The 17,431-nt window shown below is 40.6% G+C and overlaps 2 protein-coding genes and 1 long non-coding RNA gene across 3 annotated transcripts; 1 reads left to right on the forward strand and 2 right to left on the reverse strand.

Moving 5' to 3' along the window:
• Nucleotides 1–1,461: 1,461 nt before the first annotated feature.
• On the reverse strand, nt 1,462–2,269 carry LOC107305155. The gene is made up of 2 exons (XR_001551261.2): nt 2,045–2,269; nt 1,462–1,787 (listed from the first exon to the last, which is right to left on the reverse strand). It is a non-coding gene; the product is annotated as an uncharacterized LOC107305155 (long non-coding RNA).
• A 1,781-nt stretch (nt 2,270–4,050) lies between these two features.
• Nucleotides 4,051–5,246, forward strand: LOC121055599 (transcription repressor OFP12-like). Its single transcript, XM_040528461.1, has one exon. The coding sequence runs from the start codon at nt 4,128–4,130 to the stop codon at nt 4,872–4,874; it is 747 nt and encodes a 248-aa protein (XP_040384395.1). The 5' UTR covers nt 4,051–4,127; the 3' UTR covers nt 4,875–5,246.
• Nucleotides 5,247–14,010: 8,764 nt separating this feature from the next.
• LOC102722526 (probable serine/threonine-protein kinase PBL16) lies at nt 14,011–16,566 on the reverse strand. The gene is made up of 5 exons (XM_015841655.2): nt 16,117–16,566; nt 15,328–15,632; nt 15,074–15,209; nt 14,815–14,951; nt 14,011–14,703 (listed from the first exon to the last, which is right to left on the reverse strand). The coding sequence occupies exons 1-5, from the start codon at nt 16,178–16,180 to the stop codon at nt 14,230–14,232; spliced, it is 1,116 nt and encodes a 371-aa protein (XP_015697141.2). The 5' UTR covers nt 16,181–16,566; the 3' UTR covers nt 14,011–14,229.
• Between the last annotated feature and the right edge of the window lie 865 nt (nt 16,567–17,431).

Below are 17,431 nucleotides of genomic sequence, written 5' to 3' on the forward strand. Positions count from 1 at the left end.
GTCCATTCCCGTGACTTTGTATTTGTGTTTGTAAAAGACTAGCAAAATACGCATGGATAACAGAAGTATTACAATATATTATAGATTTATACTAATATCATTTTTAACCAAATCTAGATTATTTTATAATATTAGAAAAATCAGGGACTAATAATAAAAAATACCATACAAAAGTAATGGGGCATTAGATTCATCACCACCGTGAGACATTTGAAGTAGTACTATATGCAAAAATAAAATGATGGATTGGCTCGCAAATAAGTACATTTAGGCGGCGTTCTTGCCCTATGTAAGTTAACTTATCCGTCCCATTTTTCGTGCGCACGTTTAACGATTCGTTAAACGGTACATTTTTACAAAAAAATTTATAGAAAAATTGTTTTTAAAAATCATATTAATCTATTTTATATTTTTTTAATAATTTATAATTAATTAATTATATATTAATCTATTACTATGTTTTTTGTGCCACACATAAGTTAACTAAGCCCCCTTGACCGAACGCAGCCTTAAAATGCTATACAGCTATCCACCTGTAAATATTTCTATTATTTAATTTTATACCAAATATGAGAATTTTTAATACAACTTATCTCTCATCGAGTATTTCTATTTCTCATTTATTAAGAGTCAAATAGTATTTTTTTAATCTTAATTTCTGCGCTAAACAATGTATAAATGTATAAATGCTTATATAATATAAGTAATGAAGGTCGGCTATCTCAGAGCAAAACAAATGATTTTCTTGAGGTGCATATGATCTAAGTGGACTTCAGTATAATACACATGCCCTTTTGTTCAATCTCGTTAGTAAACATGGATTTAGTATGTTTTACATAAACTTTGTTAAAAGAAAATCTATCATAGGCTTGTACTAGAAACCAGCTGTTATTTTAAAACACTAATAAACTTATAAAAAGGTCTATCATAGGCTTACACTAGCCAGTTTTGCTAACAAGAGTCAAACTCAGAGTGACTCCTAACAAACTGAAACCATAACACTACTTTTGCTAATATAAACTAAATAAAATAAGATGAGGAGAGATGAAAAGAGGAAAACAAAGAGAATGCCAAAATTAAGTGGAAAGAAAAATCATGCAAGGGGTCAACAGTTTAGATGTAACATGCATTGTTTGGCATCAAAGGCATATATAGAGCTGCCCCTTTTACATAAGGAAGCTCCTGGCTCTCTATAATGCCATCTTTAGTGGGTCACTGATATATTAGTCACTTAGTATGTTATAGTATTTGTTTCCCACTTTGTAATACCACCTTGAGTTTTATATCTATAGTATAAGAGCGATTGTTTGAAAAGGTATTAGGAATTTTATCATACTTAAGAAGGTATACTTAAGAAGGTATTAAGAGGTACCACTGTTTTCTAAGAAATTTAACTATTTGTCACCGTTAAAAATGTCACCTCTCCAAATGCCATCTTTATGGTAGTTCTTAAACATTTGCTATTGAAGAGATAAATTTTCTTAATAATTTGTCACTATTACACACGTGACGTGCCAATTAGCATTGCCAGCGTGGATGAGGGCACGTAATACCCATTTTAATCTTTGTAGGCCCCACAGGGCAGTGGCTCCCTCATATCTCTCTTTCTCACAGGCGAGGGGCGGGCGCCGCCGGCAACCTGGGCTGCGGCAGGGCGGCAGCAGAAGCGCGCGCGCCAGGGGAAAACGACAGCAACACAGGGAGAAGCCGGCGGCGTCGGCTTGGGGGGGACGGTGGCCGGACCGGGCGGAGGTGCGGCGCGGGCATAGCAGGGTATCGACGCGTATCTGGAGAAGAAGAAACATGATCAGAGCAGTAGCGACTTTCCCTTTTTCTTTTCTTTTACAAAAAAAACAGAAGACTAGTAGTAATTGTTACGGATTGATGAGACATAGAACCACTGGATGAGTACATGCGTGTGAAATCTAGCACTACTAGAATTCATCTGGAGAGTAAATCAAGTGCGAAATCATCTAGCAAGACAACACGAAAGAGGAATTGATGGGAAAGTAAACAGCAGGAGAGGAAGGAGAGTTGAGGCCACCGTGGGGCCGGCGGGGAAGATCCTGGAGAGGAAGGGGGGATTGCGGTGGAAGCGCTCCGGGACGATGAAGTCGTCACCGACCCGTAGCTTCCATGGCTCCACCGTGGCCGTGTCTGTACCCCTGACGGCGCGTCGTTCTGGGCTGCACCACCGCGTCTCCGGCTTGTTTACTCGTCGGAGGAGCGGTCGGTGTCCATGGTGGTGTCCACCGACGGGGAGGGCGGCGGTCGCAATTGCGTCGCGTTCGTGGAGGCGGAGACGGAGAAAGAGAAAATGAGACGAGGGAGCCACTGCCTCGTCGGGCCCACAAAGGGTAAAACGGACAGTTCACACCCTCGTCTACGCTGGCAATACGAGTTGGCACGCCACGTGTGCAATAATAGCAAATTATTAAGAAAGTTTATTTCTCCGATAGTAAACATGTAAAAGCTATCATAAAGATGACATTTGAAGAGGTGACATTTCTAATGATGGCAAATAGTTAAATTCCCCATATTTTCTATATAAAATTTAGTATCTCTTGATACCTTAAATATTAGAATGTACTAAATTTTATATGAAAGACAGTAGTATCTCATAATACTTACTTAAGAATGAGAAAAATGCTCATAGTAAAAACAATGAGAATTATTCTTTACCAATGTGGTGTCCATAAAGAGATATGGCCTAATGGATATGCTATGATGTAACTTTTAAGTAGAGGGAAAAATTTTAATAGTTTGATATTTTTTTAAGGGAGTTTAAGAAAGTATTAGTGATTCGTTCCAATCATTTTCATCATAAGGATACACCTATATTCACGGTAACCTTTATAGACAGTGCCATTATCAACTATATATACATATAAGAGGTGGTACTAAATGGGCCAAAATTTCCTTCCTCTCCTATTTTTCCACTGGTTTTCTTTCCTTGATTCTTTGATTGCAGTAAGGATCGACTTGCCGGCTATCTCTACTAAGATGTGGATCGAACTAAGAATCAGGTCTTTGTTATTTGTTTTGAAATAAAACAATCTTTTTCAAAACAATATGTTTCCTTCCCCTTTTTTTGTTGATGTGAAATCATGTTTTCTCCAGCAAAGACATAATGGATACATATAGTAATTCCAGGATCATTTGTTCCTGCTTTTCTTCTGTATGATTATCTCCATCAAATACAATAGTACTAGTAATCACCATCAAGTTTTCAAATGGATCTTGCATTTGATAATGCCAGATCTATAACCATATATGTTTGACTTATTTTCCAAAATTATTCATGAAACATGATCTAAAATATTAATGATGTGAATATTTTAGATCTTAAGTCATATTTATGTCTTTATTTGAAATCTGATGGATTTTGTGAATTAACTCATACTAGTAACATCATATCTTGAATCTTTGAATATAAATCCACCTAAATCTTTCAGATTTAAAATCATCGTGAAATCTATATCTTGAACAATATATCTTGAATCTTTAAATTTCTATGGTGCTCTTTTAATGGTCATATTAAAGGTTGATTGTCTTATATAGAAGAAACTTTTTTTTGACATATTATACAGAAGAAACTTAATGCTCGTGGAATACTGCAAATGTACTTCTGCACAAAGAAACATAGTTATCATCTCTGTGACTTTTTTTTTATAAAAGGAGAAAAAATATATAATTTTGATGGAAGAAACTGTAGAGCATGATTTAATTGACTTCCTGTCTGTTTCTGGTTGCACAGTTAATATAAATCTTGGTTAATTTGTGGTATGGACGGTTGCGATTTACACAAGAGCTGTACGCCTGTACCATTTAACGTGGCAGATGGCATGCACGGTCCAGATTGTTTTCAAGGTGATTGTAACTATCTTTCAAAAAAAGTGATTGTAATTACTAATGCATCATTAACAGATTGTGCTTAGCCTCTAATTAGTAATTAGAGGGCGGCTCATGTGCCCTCCTATATAGAAGGCGCGGACGCAGCTGTCTCCGTCCATCTCCGTCTCTCTCGTGTCTCTCGCTCTAATTAGGGAAGCCTGCACCATCGCCATTGCTTCTCTTCGAGCTCGTGTCTCGCTCGCTCGCTCGCGGTCTAATTACAGGAGGCGGGGATGCCAAGGAACGCGGCAATGGCCGGGTGCTTCCCGGCCGCCGGGAGGCGGCGGGCGTTAACGCTGCCGGCGGCGTCGACGGGGGTGGGGGCGTATGAGGAGGGGTCGACGTCGGCGGCGTCGACGTCCGTGGGGACGGGATCGCCGCCGTCGTCGTCGTCGGCGTCGACCTCGTCGCCGGCTTTCCTGGACGATCTTGATCCGCCTCTGTACCTCGACGACGGCGAGGCGGAGGCGGATGCCGGTGGGCTGTCCACGGCCATCGCCTCGCGCCGGCTGTTCTTTGAGTCCCCCGGCCGGTCTAACTCCATCGTGGATTCCGCCGAGCACCCCGTCGTCGTCCCGCGCGGCAACGGCGGCGCCAGCTCGTCGTCGTCGGGGCGTCCTGCGGCCGGGAGGCAGGCAGGCGCGGCTGCGGCAGCCAAGGGCGCGCACGTGCGCGTGTGCGGGGACGAGCCGGCGCGGCCGGTCCCGGTGTCGACGGCCGCCCCGCGCGAGGAGTTCCTCAAGTCGATGGTGGAGATGGTGGACGCCATGGGCCTCGACGCCGCCCGCCGCGGCGGCGACCGCGCCCGCCTCCACGAGCTGCTCCTCTCCTACATCGCGCTCAACGACCGCGACGCGCTCCCGGACATCCTCGGCGCCTTCACCGACCTCCTCTTCGCCCTCAACGCCACCGGCCCGGCCGCCCCGGCCACCGACACCATCGTGCCAGAAGCCGGCGGCGCGAAGGAGAGGGAGGCGTAGCCGTCGATCGAACGCCGGCGGCCGCCGTCGTGAGCGCGCGCGAAACGAGTTTCTAGAAGGATTAGAGAAGGATCAAGGGCGTTAAGTCTCAAGTGTAACCAACAGTTGTTCTTTGTGTCGCTCTTGTGCCGTCTTTTTGTTTTTTTTCCTTTTTTTAATAACTTTGTTTTTTTTAAATTAAAAAATATATTTGTGTGCATAGATTAATTAGCTTGGTGATATAGGATGTCTTCACTGTAATATACGCATGATAGTTTACTTAGGGTATCATTAATGATTGAAGAGTTTTTTTTAATTTGATCACAAGAGTTTGATGAGCAGGAGTGCTAATACAGTGTATATGATGGTGGGTTATATCTGATCATTAACTTTTGTCCCTACATCTCTTCAACGTCGCTCTCCATTTGAAAGTGTAAGTTCGACATTGCTGCTAGCACTAGTATTAGCTTTGCCTCCGCAAGAGTACTCTAAACATGTTCCCTAAATTTTAATTTCGGAAGACTAAAACGAAAATAAGGTCTCCAATAGGTATCAAATCTGCCCCTAATTTTATCCGACGCGCGACACCAATCCAATGAACCCATGGATAAATGTCAAACATCTAACGCACTCATCTTTTCGTGTTATAACCAAATTTAAATTTTCAACTTTAAATTTAAAGTGATTTTGGGGTATATTTATCATAGTTTATTTTTCAGCCAGGATTTTTAGATCGTGAAAAACACATATATAATATTTTTATTCAGAAGTTATTTTTTATTTGTAACAATGCCGTTTGGTTTTTTCTTTAAGAAAACAAACAATCACCTCCTAGGAAAAATAGAACCCGATGATGTGACATGCTTCCGAATCTTTGTGAACCCAAAAACATGCGTAATGTTGAAGGGGATGATTTTTGGGCCTAATCTTTTCTATGGCTCCAATACAAAATTATTTTATGGTTCCAACCTAAAATTTTTTGAACCTTTTTATGTTTTAAATTTTAAAACTAAACTTCACCAAAAGTTATTTTTAAATCAAAATTTTGGCCACCCATGGCTCAACAGTCAATACGGTGAGGCCAACTCCTCATGATGTGGCAATGCTATTTGGTCATGCCAGACAACAAAAGTTTAGGTGTGACAATAAAGTTCGGTAAAGTTTACCTTTAAAATTTAAAATAAAAAAGTTTACAAAAGAAAAGATATCCAATCCAAAATTGTTGGGAAGAAAATTTTATGGTACTCTTTGAAGATGGGACTCCTTGTCAACTCATCCTCATATTTCTCTCTTCCTTGGCATCAGTTTTACACTATCGGTTTTCCCGGACTTTCCTTTTACTGTTTAAAAGTGGTTAATTGATCCAGCAAGAAAGAAAATCAAAGTCCCAACTTGAAATTAATTTCAAAAGATGTTGGAGAAAAAGTGACAAAAGTATAACTTTCATGTGATTTCTTTCAGTAGGAATGATGAATCTTTCAACTAGCTAGGTTTGGGGCTTTCTTTTGTTTTGGTATTGGTAATTTGATAAATCTAGATGATCATACTTCTGGTCTGATGGTTATTGTGCTTATTCCATTTGAAGAACTAAGTCTTCTCTTGCGATGTGATTTAGCAATGGTATTGTTGGCAATAGACACTACATGTCTTTCTGCTATCCTAATCTAGTTGGACAAAAGAGTGGTTTGATGATCCTTAAGGAGATGGAACAATGTTTCTTTGTATTTTTCAAAGACGGTACAATGTTTCTTAACAAAAAGAATTGAAATGCATATTTTGTACTATATATTGCATCTATTTTATTTGGTTGATTTAGAGTAGGTCAATATATACCCATGAAGTGTCCCTTGCCCGTTGCTACATGTGTTCCAACTAAACCTACTTCAGAAAAAGAAATCTCTAGGACATGAATCCTCCGAAATTCCCGTGGCTTGTGTTTTTAAAATCATACATCCCAATTCCCAAAGAAGTTCAAAGTCGAAGACAGGGGCGAATCCAAAATCTGAGATTTAGGGGCTGGTTACGTTCTTGTTCCTCCAACACCCTCTTGTTCTTCCTCCCCTCTTCTTCCCCTCCCCTCCCCCTCATTTTCTATGGGACATCCAGCATATAGAGGGGTTGGATCTCCCACAATCCCCACGCTGGATCTGTCCCTGGTCGTAGAAACAATAAAATACAAGGAATTGAGATAATTAATGATTATTTTCCTCTAAGATTCCTATGTGTTTGGCCTTACTATGGAATGGAAATTAAGCACAATAATTATGTCGGACAACAACGTCCTCTTTTCCATCTCCATCAGTTTGTTTTCAGCAAGATGACAACGTACCTCCCATATAGCTAAAAATTTCACAGAATTTTCTTTGAACAGAACACAGTTAGGAGTGCAGTCCAGAATTGAGATAGAATTATGCACCCATCTTTTTTTGGCTAATGTTATGGTACATTTTATAAGTAGTAGTATAGTAAAATTTATATCTAACTATGTATTCTTACAAGTCTATTAAATATTTTATTTCAAACTTTGGTAAGATATATTTATCTATTTTAAAATGATACATGAAACATTATATAACAAATGGGAGGGAGTATATTTTAGTTTCAATTTTATACTTATAGAATTTTCTACTACCCATATTAGCGGTGCACTATAACAAAATTAGATCCGTTGGATCCAAAACAATAGACGGCTCACAATCATCTAATGCTACCTTAAAAAATCTTTTTTTTAGAGAAGGGTATTTTACCCGACATCTATATCCGGTTGGATATATGCAGTCTTGGGTGCTACTTAGGTCACTGCAACCGATATGCTACGTGCGCTTTTATGATTATGATGTAGTGTACATCGTAACCAGCATTATAATGGCCAGTAACCTTGCATAGATATATATACCCTTAATTGACAATCAAACCCACAACAAAAACACCAAACAAACTAATATTCAACTGCCCTTTAATTTGTAACATGAACAATGATCTAATCGCCAATCAGTGCATGCAAGCAACATGAGTGAGTGAGTGAGAGAGAGAGAGAGAGAGCAAAATGATGCATGGAGACGGCGAGGCTGTGAGCAATTACACCGGGGTTAGGAGGAGGACGGCGACATGGCAACCGCAAGAGGCGATCGGATGCTGCTGCAAAAGCTTCGACAGTTGGTGTGTCTACTGGTGAATTCATGCATGGCCTCTGAATTTGTTCAGTTTTATTGTTCGTTGCTGAATTCGATCGATCAAATCGAATTGAAAATATACTGCTTACAGGCTATCGATCGGCAAGCCTGCAGAGTCAGATCAAGGGTGCTGAGCGTTGGTGCGAACAAATCTGGAAGGCGGGCTGTCACTTGTGAGAGATTTTTCCCCTGTACACGTGGCAGCATGCCCATGACCACCCTCGTTTTTTCCCTTCTGCTCACGTTTATAAGTCAAAATTTAAATTTAGACTTAATTTTGAGTTTTTTTATCATGGTATAAAATTTTTTCAATCTTGATTTTCATATCGCTAAGAACACTTGTATAAAAATTTTATTTATAAATTATTTTTTTAACAAATATATCATTTGGATTTTTTCATGAAAAATTCAAACAAACACCCCGGATGTCTATTGTGTCTAGGATTATGTGCCTGCACAAAATGATCGCAAATGCTACACTTGATGTCAAATATAAGTAGTTTAATTAGCTTATTGGGCCAAAAATGAATAAATTATGGTTAAAACTTTTGTATTTATGTTCTCAACAACTTGACCGTTAATGGTGAAAAACAAACTATGATGAATATAATCTAAAAATGATTTCAAAATTATGTTTAAAATTCAAAATTGGACGATAGCATATACGTTTTAAGGCAAAAGCATATAAGCTCGCTTTTAACTATCTTCATTTCTATGTGTATGGGACATTAGAAGACTTTTCTCTTACGTAACTTTCATCTAACTTAATGGCTAACATATGTGTCTTATGGTTATAAGGTTTACATGTCAGCCACGATATAAGAAGCGGTGCCGACGTAAGAGAATCTCATTCCATGGGACATTACCTACAGATCTGGATAAGGGTATAACGGTAATCTTGCATCCTAGACGTGTGTATGCTTCGATGTGCCATTGACAAGGAGCTTTAGTGAGCAGTGGCCCTTCTCCTTTCCTGCAGCCCAGCAACGACAGAATCATTTCCGCTGGACGTCGAGGCTTCAGCTACGCTCATCAGTCATCACACAACTCATTGTCTCATTGCCATACTTGCCTATAATTCAGCTATATCTATCATGGAGATTGGAGAGCCTGATATTGACATTTTCTCACAGCAACAGTTGAAGCTAGCATTGAAACTTCAGATTAATCTGCAGATTAGCTTCTATAAAAAAACTAAACCATGCAGATCAGTTCACAATCGTTATAGCAGTTCGACATATACCCTGAGATCGAGCTGCACTACAAACACACACAAAAAAAGGAGAAATTTAAACTGAACAGTGTTGAGCTAGCTGGTGCAGATTGAGTGAACAGTTTGCAGCCTGGCAGAGAGCGACATGCTACTATGCCATACCTAGAGGCTAGAGCGAGATATGGATGGACTACTGTAGTACTGTGACTCATATTGTAAGGCTGCGTTTCTAGATAGCAAAGAAAAAATTTTGCTAGTCACATCGAACGTTTAACCGGATGTCGGAAGGGGTTTTCGGACACGAATGAAAAAACGAATTTCACGACTTGCCTAGAAACTGCGAGATGAATCTTTTGAGCCTAATTAATCCGTCATTAGCGCATGTAGGTTATTGTAGCACTTATAGCTAATCATAGACTAATTAAGCTTAAAAGATTTGTCTCACTATTTCTCACATAACTGCGCAATTAGTTTTTCGTTTCTTCTATGTTTAATGCTCTATTTAAATATTTAAAGATTCGATGTGATGTTTTGGGGGGGAAATTTTTAGAAACTAAATAGGGCCTAAGGATTGAGATCCGATGCAGTCCGAATGCCAACTGCATGTTAAGGACTGCACCGGATCTTAACCGTCCATTTTGTCAATTAAAGGCTGCAATCTGATACTACAATATCTGTGCCACAGTATCATCTACATTGTTTTTCGTATGAACAGTGCCATAAAAATTTTTTGGGCGTTAGATTAGGACCAAACAGCTATAGTGTGCCTATAAACTTCATGGGATCCAAATCCCATTGTAACAGGTGCACAATTTGGTCCTGGCTCCATTAATTCCTCTTTGGAGATGGGCAGCAGAGGCGCTGGGATCTTTTTCGGGGTCATTTGCACATAATTTAATGAGCAAAATTAACAGTTCAACTGCAAATTAATTCAAGTTGGCTTAACACCACAAGGCCCGAAGGATGCTTAGAAAATTAAATTAACCAGTGCATTACTGCAGTACACAATTTATATATCATTAGTAAAAAAAAGTTCGGAATGCATCCTACAATATTCTAGGCTTACCTATATATTGATGGTAGGTACAGATCACTTAATGTTTATCATATATTCCCTTCGTTCCAAACTAGTAACCATTTCTAAAGTTGATCATGGAAATTAAGAAGGTATGTGAGAATGATTAGAGAAAGAATGTGATTGGTTGAAAAAATATATAGGTGAGGAAAATAAAGAATAGTTGTGATTAGTTGAAATGATATAAGATAGGTGGAGCAATAGCTTCATTTCTGGACAAAAGATGGGTGATAAAAATAGTTTTATTTTAGGATGGAGGGAGTAGATGACTTCAAATTACATGTGCGTGCTAATATTAGTTCTATCTTATGTACTCTTTCCATTCAAAAATATATCAACTTCTAGTATTTAAAATTTGTTCCAACATATATATAACAAATTTAACACATACACTCTCCTATTAAGCAAAGATAAACTTTCAGCATTAAAGTTTTTTTAATCTATTCAATCAATCAAAATATTCCCTTAAAATTTACCAGCCTTTAATGGTCATGCTCATCTCTAAACCTTATTAGGGTGGGTTTGCGAGTGAGTGAACGAGGGGAAGAAGATCTGCAAAACAAGATATCTCAGTAGTGAATGATAATTTAAGTATTAGCCGTTGTAAACTTAAAAAACTGTCAATATAAGTTTTGAAGCAATTTTTAAATGTTTTTAAAATGCCACAATTACCAGTATAGAAACTGTGCTCATGAGATAGTAGCGGAGTTTTTGGAACACATGGTTTAGCATGATATTCTGAGACAAAGGGAGTGGTAGATATATAGTTCTTAATGTTTAATATTGTTAACTTTTAATTATACGTTTGACCATTTATTTAGTTAAAAAATTATATATATATGTAGAAATATAAGTCATGGTTAAATTACATGTAATGATAAAACAAAACATAGTAAAATAAATGGTAGTTACATTAAATTTTTTGAATGTAATTTGATATATCTTTTATCAACTAAGTTTTATTTTGGATCACTCGTAAACCTATTTTTTCACTATGGACCGGGTAAGTTTACCATTTTTGTGATTTTGACCCTCCTAAATATTTTTTAGGTACAAACCAACGAACTCAAATGTATCTGTCCCAATACACCAACAAACTCCATATCTATATTCAGTTTGTATATTTGCCATAGGAGAGGCTAGATAAGTTTTTAAAAATAGAGTTATATAGTCCAAATCATAAAAATAGTAATTTTTGCAGTCCAAAATAATTAGATGTCGATCTAAGGACGGTCCAAAGTGAAATTAAAAGGTGGCCCAAAATACAATTTTCTCTATTTTTGTAAAAAAAGAGAATAGAACATATATAAAAACTATGGTGTCATAAACTTTCTAACACATTACCTAGATTTATACGGGTGACAACGAATTTAGACATATATAAACAATATCCTTTAATATATGCATGAATCTAACAGCAACAGCAACGAAGAGTGGCGAACCTATGTGTTGCTACTCGGACCCCGAATAAATTATCTAATTCTTACTAAATTCTATCATATTAATTAGTGTATAAGTAAAAAAAATTAAATAATTAATATGTATTAAACCTCCGATAATTTTTATTATGGTTTTACCGGTGCCTGCGAAGGAAATATTACCAAACCAAAGCGAGCTCAATGCAGCGAGCGAGCTAGCTAGCTCAGAGAAGCAGGCGAGCCGTGCATATCGATATCATGCGGATTTGGATGGTTACACTGCAAGTTATGTGGCTACCTAAGTTAGACTGCTCCGCTTCTACGATGATGAGCACAGCGAGCGAGCTGCTAAAAAATATAGTCAACAAGCTAGTTATAAGACTTTTTATAGTCTTCTTTTGGCCCATCCATATACTAGTTATTTTTTCATTATTAATGCAAGACCTACATGTTACTCTCGTAGAGTTTTTTGGTTCTTGTGCCAAAGCTGGCTACAAGCTTACAGGCTGCCTACACTCTCTCGTCCCCTCTCTCCTCCACATAAACAGATAACCAGTTTATAGCATGCTATTATACTACTTACTCTAAAGCTAGCTTGCATGGGAGGGGCCAAAGCTAAACGCCAGTACGTGCGTCACCGTTTCCTCAACGCGAGGGTCAAAGGAACACTGTTGCAGCCAACAAACGCACGGGTCGATCGATATATATGCAGCGTGAGGTCGGCGTTATGTAGGCGCCATGCATACGTCCGGTGCCACAGTGCAAAAATGGGCGCAAAGTTTGGGATCGGTTGGGAGCATTTACATCGCCGCCTTCGCTCAAGCGGGTGGCCTCAAGGCACTAGCTATAATATCTGAGGCGAATCATATTATATTCGAAAAAGATTTTAATACTGGCGTCTTATAGCATCGTCAATAGAGTGCCTAAATTTTATTGTTGAAATTTTATTTCTTTGGAATCATAAACAAAATTTAACGTGTGAAAAAAAACTATCCATCTAAAAAGTTGGCTAAAATTGATTCACTAAACATTAAAAAATGGCCCTACTCGAATCTACCAACCGAAATTAGTTTATTTATAAGTCGGAAACATTTTCTACACATGAAAAGGAGTGGCGACATGAAATTGGGAGTGAGACCGACTTTATCGAAGAAGGAATCTCTAATTCTTAGAAGAATGGCTAAGAGATCTGTTAGAAAGTTATTTTTATCTAAAATCCCCTACTTTTGGAATTTATATGAGTTTAGTGGGAGTGTTGGTTATGCTTTTAAATCTGATTTGTTAAAGGTAAGATAACAATAAGATGGTTTATAGGGAGAAAAAATAGCCCGTAAACTATAGTAGAAGTTAATATGGTGAAATTAGCAGATGCGGATCCAGCAGGCGTGCTGAGAGGCTTAAGTCCCCCTACCCGCTGGATCCCATGGAAGATAAGATGAAATTATGAAAGAAAAAGATAAAAATATAAAAAGAGTAGGGAGCTGGAGGAGAAAGAAGACAATTACCATCCTGCTTTACTGCGTTGGATCCGCCCCTAGAAATTAAGTTGGAAAAATGAACGATCAATTTGTTGTAAAAATATTTAGCAGTTTAAAAAAATTATGAGTGTGAAAACAATAGCTTTTTTCTATAACCAGAAATGCCAAATGCAGTAAATGACCTGCCCGTCCACGCGTCTCATCTCCAACGCGAGCGCCTACCAACCTCATCAGCTCATGCTCTCGTCCAGCCCAATTAAATTCCCCGCGGCCCATCTGCAGCGCGGACGGCTTGAAGATTACCTGCTAGGCTAGCTCAAGATACCGTCAGAGATAGACATGCCACTCGGGGGTGTACTGGGTAACCTGTACCCATATCCAAATTTATCCGTATCTGTTTTTAATAAAATTACATATAATTAAATTAAATGGGTGTTATCCAATGTATATAGGTAACCAATGGGTAAAAAAATGACATGTGTGAGTCACACATGCAAAAATTTGATCGAAATTTGTACATAGTTGCTCCTATAGTAATAAATCATCTCACCAAATTTTAATCAAATTTGATAATTTTTATAGCGTGAATGTGAATTTGAAAATTTTAGGCCAACTTTATACATACTATATCCGTACGAATAAAACAGGTAAAATTAGCAATACCATCCCCATACCCAAAATTTTAATGTGTAATTATCCTTTAACCCATAACTTATCCAAATGAGATAGGTATAGGTACAGGGGTGGTGGGCGGTAATGAATAACCGGTGACAGGTCTAGCGAGAGAGAGAGAGTAGAGCTTAATCAAATAAGAGATCGAAATTAAAGTTATTAATCATCTTCCCTGCACATTAACACCGTTCGTACGTAGTACACTCAGCGCTCGATCGAAACTACTAATCACTACCTAATCTGCGCTACCAAATCTTGATTGATTATGATACATTTTTAATCCCGGCATGCCATGCCCAAGCAAGCAGATGATGGCCACCAGCCTGCTTGGTTTTTGTTTCTTCTTCTCAGGCGCCGGCGGCGTGCGGGTCGTCGTCGTCGGCCTGGAGAGGCTCGAGGGAGGCGACGATGTCGCGCATCAGCGGCCGCGCCTTGGGGTTGCGGTTGAGGCAGTGGTAGGCCAGCATGGCCGCCTTGTGCACGGCCCTCGCCGGCAGGTCGGCGCCGCCGGCGGCGGCGGCGAGCCTTGGGTCGACGATGGCCATCACCTTCTTCTTGTGCGTGAGCAGCGGCAGCGCCCAGTCCGCCAGCGTCTGCTCCCGCGGCGGCCGGGACTTGTCGAGCGACTTGCGGCCGGTGACGAGCTCCAGCAGCACCACGCCGTAGCTGTACACGTCGCTCATCGCCGTCAGGTGGCCCGTCATCACGTACTCCGGCGCCGCGTAGCCGTACGTCCCCATGATCCTCGTCGACACGTGCGACTTGTCCCCCACCGGCCCGTCCTTCGCCAGCCCAAAGTCCGACAGCTTCGCGTTGAACTCCTTCAGTTCGATCGTCCAATTCCCGCCAAAAAGTGAGAAAAAAGTTCAGACGAAATTCGACAAGATTTCGAACTGTCGAGTGAATTTTAAAATTTTGGAGGCGTCGTGCACCTCGTCGAGGAGGATGTTGGAGGTCTTGAAGTCGCGGTAGATGACGGGCTTCTCGGCCTCGTGGAGGAAGGCGAGGCCCCTCGCGGCGCCGAGCGCGATCTTCATCCTCGTCGCCCACGACAGCGGCGCCATCACCCCTGCAAGCAAAGAGCGTTGCACCGGCGAACCCTGTTACACTAGCTCCGGGGCACGGCGATCACCGGTGGTCCAGGGGCGCATGGGTGGGTGAAGAAGAGGTAGCTAGACACGCCGGACTTACGGGAGAAGAGGTGGGACTCGACGCTGCCGCGGGGCATGTACTCGTAGACGAGCAGCCGGTGGTCGCCCTCGCAGCAGTAGCCGACGAGCCGCACCAGGTTGGGGTGGGACAGCTGCCCGAGGAAGATCACCTCCGCCTGCAAGTGCACGCACGCGCAAAAACAATGGCGGACTCGGTCAGCCACTCGCCGCCGGCCGACGAAACAGCGAGCGAGCAAGCAAGCGGCGGCGAGGCAGGCAGGCGTGCGTACGTACCAGCCACTCGCGGTGGCCCTGGAAGCTGTTGTCGCCGTCGTGGACCTTGACGGCGACCCGCTGGAGCTCGGCGCCCTCGGCGGCGGCGACGGAGCCCTTGTACACGCGGCCGAAGCCGCCGCCGCCGATGAGCGAGTCCTGCGCGAAGTTGCTGGTCACGCTCCTGAGCTTCTCGAAGGGGAAGGCGACCAGCGGGTTGCGCGCCGACGAGTCCAGCCGCAGCTCCTCCACCTCCTTGGCGTTCTTGGGCAGCTTGCTCTCGTCGCTCCGGTCTCTCTCCGACGGGCTCTGGATCTTGGGAGTCTCTGCCATCAAACAGAGGCTTCGTGTCAATGAACACCACGAGGTGAATAAAACAGTTGTCTTTTTTTCTTTTTTACAAAATTTGGGAAATCCGTTTCGGCAAGATTTTCACAAGATTTGGCAAATTAGTTTCATAGCATGATGGGATGAATAAACAGATTTTTGACGAAATTTGGGAAATTAGTTTCAGAGCACGATGAGGTGTAAACAATTCTGTAAAATAAAAATGGCGTATCAGTTTGAATATGGTGAGGTGAATAATGGTTTTTTTTTTGACAAAATTTGATTTGGAAAATCAAATTTCAGGACATGGTGGTTGCTTGCTTCTGGAGAGGCCAAATATGGAATAAATATGCAATTTGGATGTTTTGTTGATTTGGATTGAACAAACTTGGCATCAGCGTTTCACACTTCGAGGTCGAAGAGAGAATCCATCTGTCCAAATGAATAGAATACATGATAAGGCTGAAAGAACTGTAGACTTACCTGGCTTTGCATTGGAAGAGACCCTGTTAATACTTAAGCTCCCTCTAAACCAGCAATTACCCATCAAACACACCCTTAATCTTCTCTCCCTCCAAGAACACCAAGAAGAAGGCAGCAGATGCAACCTCTGCAAAGCAAGACCTGTTTGTTCTTCTCTCTCAGTTTACACCAGCAACACAGCAACAAAAAGGGTGATATCTCTGTCTATGCCCTGGATTAGAAGCTGAGAAAGAAGAGGACAGTCTGAAGTCTGAACTAACTCTGAGCAAGAAGAGGACAGGAGGACAGTCTGAACAAGCTATGGTTCAGAGGAAGAAGAAGAAGAAGACGACGATGAGATAGCAAAGGGGGGTTGGGGTTGGTGGTCTATGTCGTCTTGGGTGATGCTGCTTGTGCAACAGCAAGAGGAGGAGGAGGAGGAAGAAGAGGAGCCGAATGAGAGGGGCAGGAGCAGGACGTTTCAAGTGAGCCATCACTTTCTCCCCTTTATCATTATACCTTTCATGATGAGAAACCGAGAATTAAAAGCTAAGCAAATTATATTCAAGTACAATTATTATATATGATGCAGTGTGGTGTGGCAGCTGCCCTGTTCCTGTAGTGTAGCCGGTTCCACCAGGAGCATATAAGAGCAAGTTCAATACTTAACCAATTGCTGACGATAAATTATTTATAGCTAACTTAATAGTCAATTCATATAATAGTCATATACTATATAATTAATATCCGATCTCACTTGTTATACACATATTTGTCTTGGAGTTCGTATTGTAGCTGGCTACAAATCTGTAGTTTGTTTCTCTTCTCTCTTATCACCTTAAAATATACTTATAGCTGACTTATAGTCTGCTATTGTACCCGCTCTAAGCAAGCATACAGGTCAGGTCTTGATTTGGGCATGCAGTTTTTTTTTGTTGTCCTTAATTAATTTGCAGTCCAATAATACACAATGATTGTTTTGTTGTTTTTCTATTGTTGAAATTGACCATGTTTTTATTTTTTTTAACACAGCCATTATGGTCTATATGATGTTATGGTAGCCTTGTAGCCCTACTCCCCTGGGAAAAAGTTGGGAAATTTTCACAGTTTGAATATGTAGATATGATGGTATGCATTTGTATTTGTTCATCCTCATGTTTTCTTTGTGCATAGAGGCAATGAGAGAGCTAGCAAAGCAGAGGAATTTGGCATAAGATTATATGAAGCAACTCATGATTGTTTTGTAGAAATCTTGTCTTGTTGCTTTGTTACGTCCTCTTACTCAACAGGATGAATCCTATTGGAAATTTTCTTGTTTTGTTGTTTGGAACAAAGA

The sequence above is a fragment of the Oryza brachyantha genome, chromosome 10, assembly GCF_000231095.2.
Source record: "Oryza brachyantha chromosome 10, ObraRS2, whole genome shotgun sequence".
NCBI classification, from domain to species: Eukaryota; Viridiplantae; Streptophyta; class Magnoliopsida; order Poales; family Poaceae; genus Oryza; species Oryza brachyantha.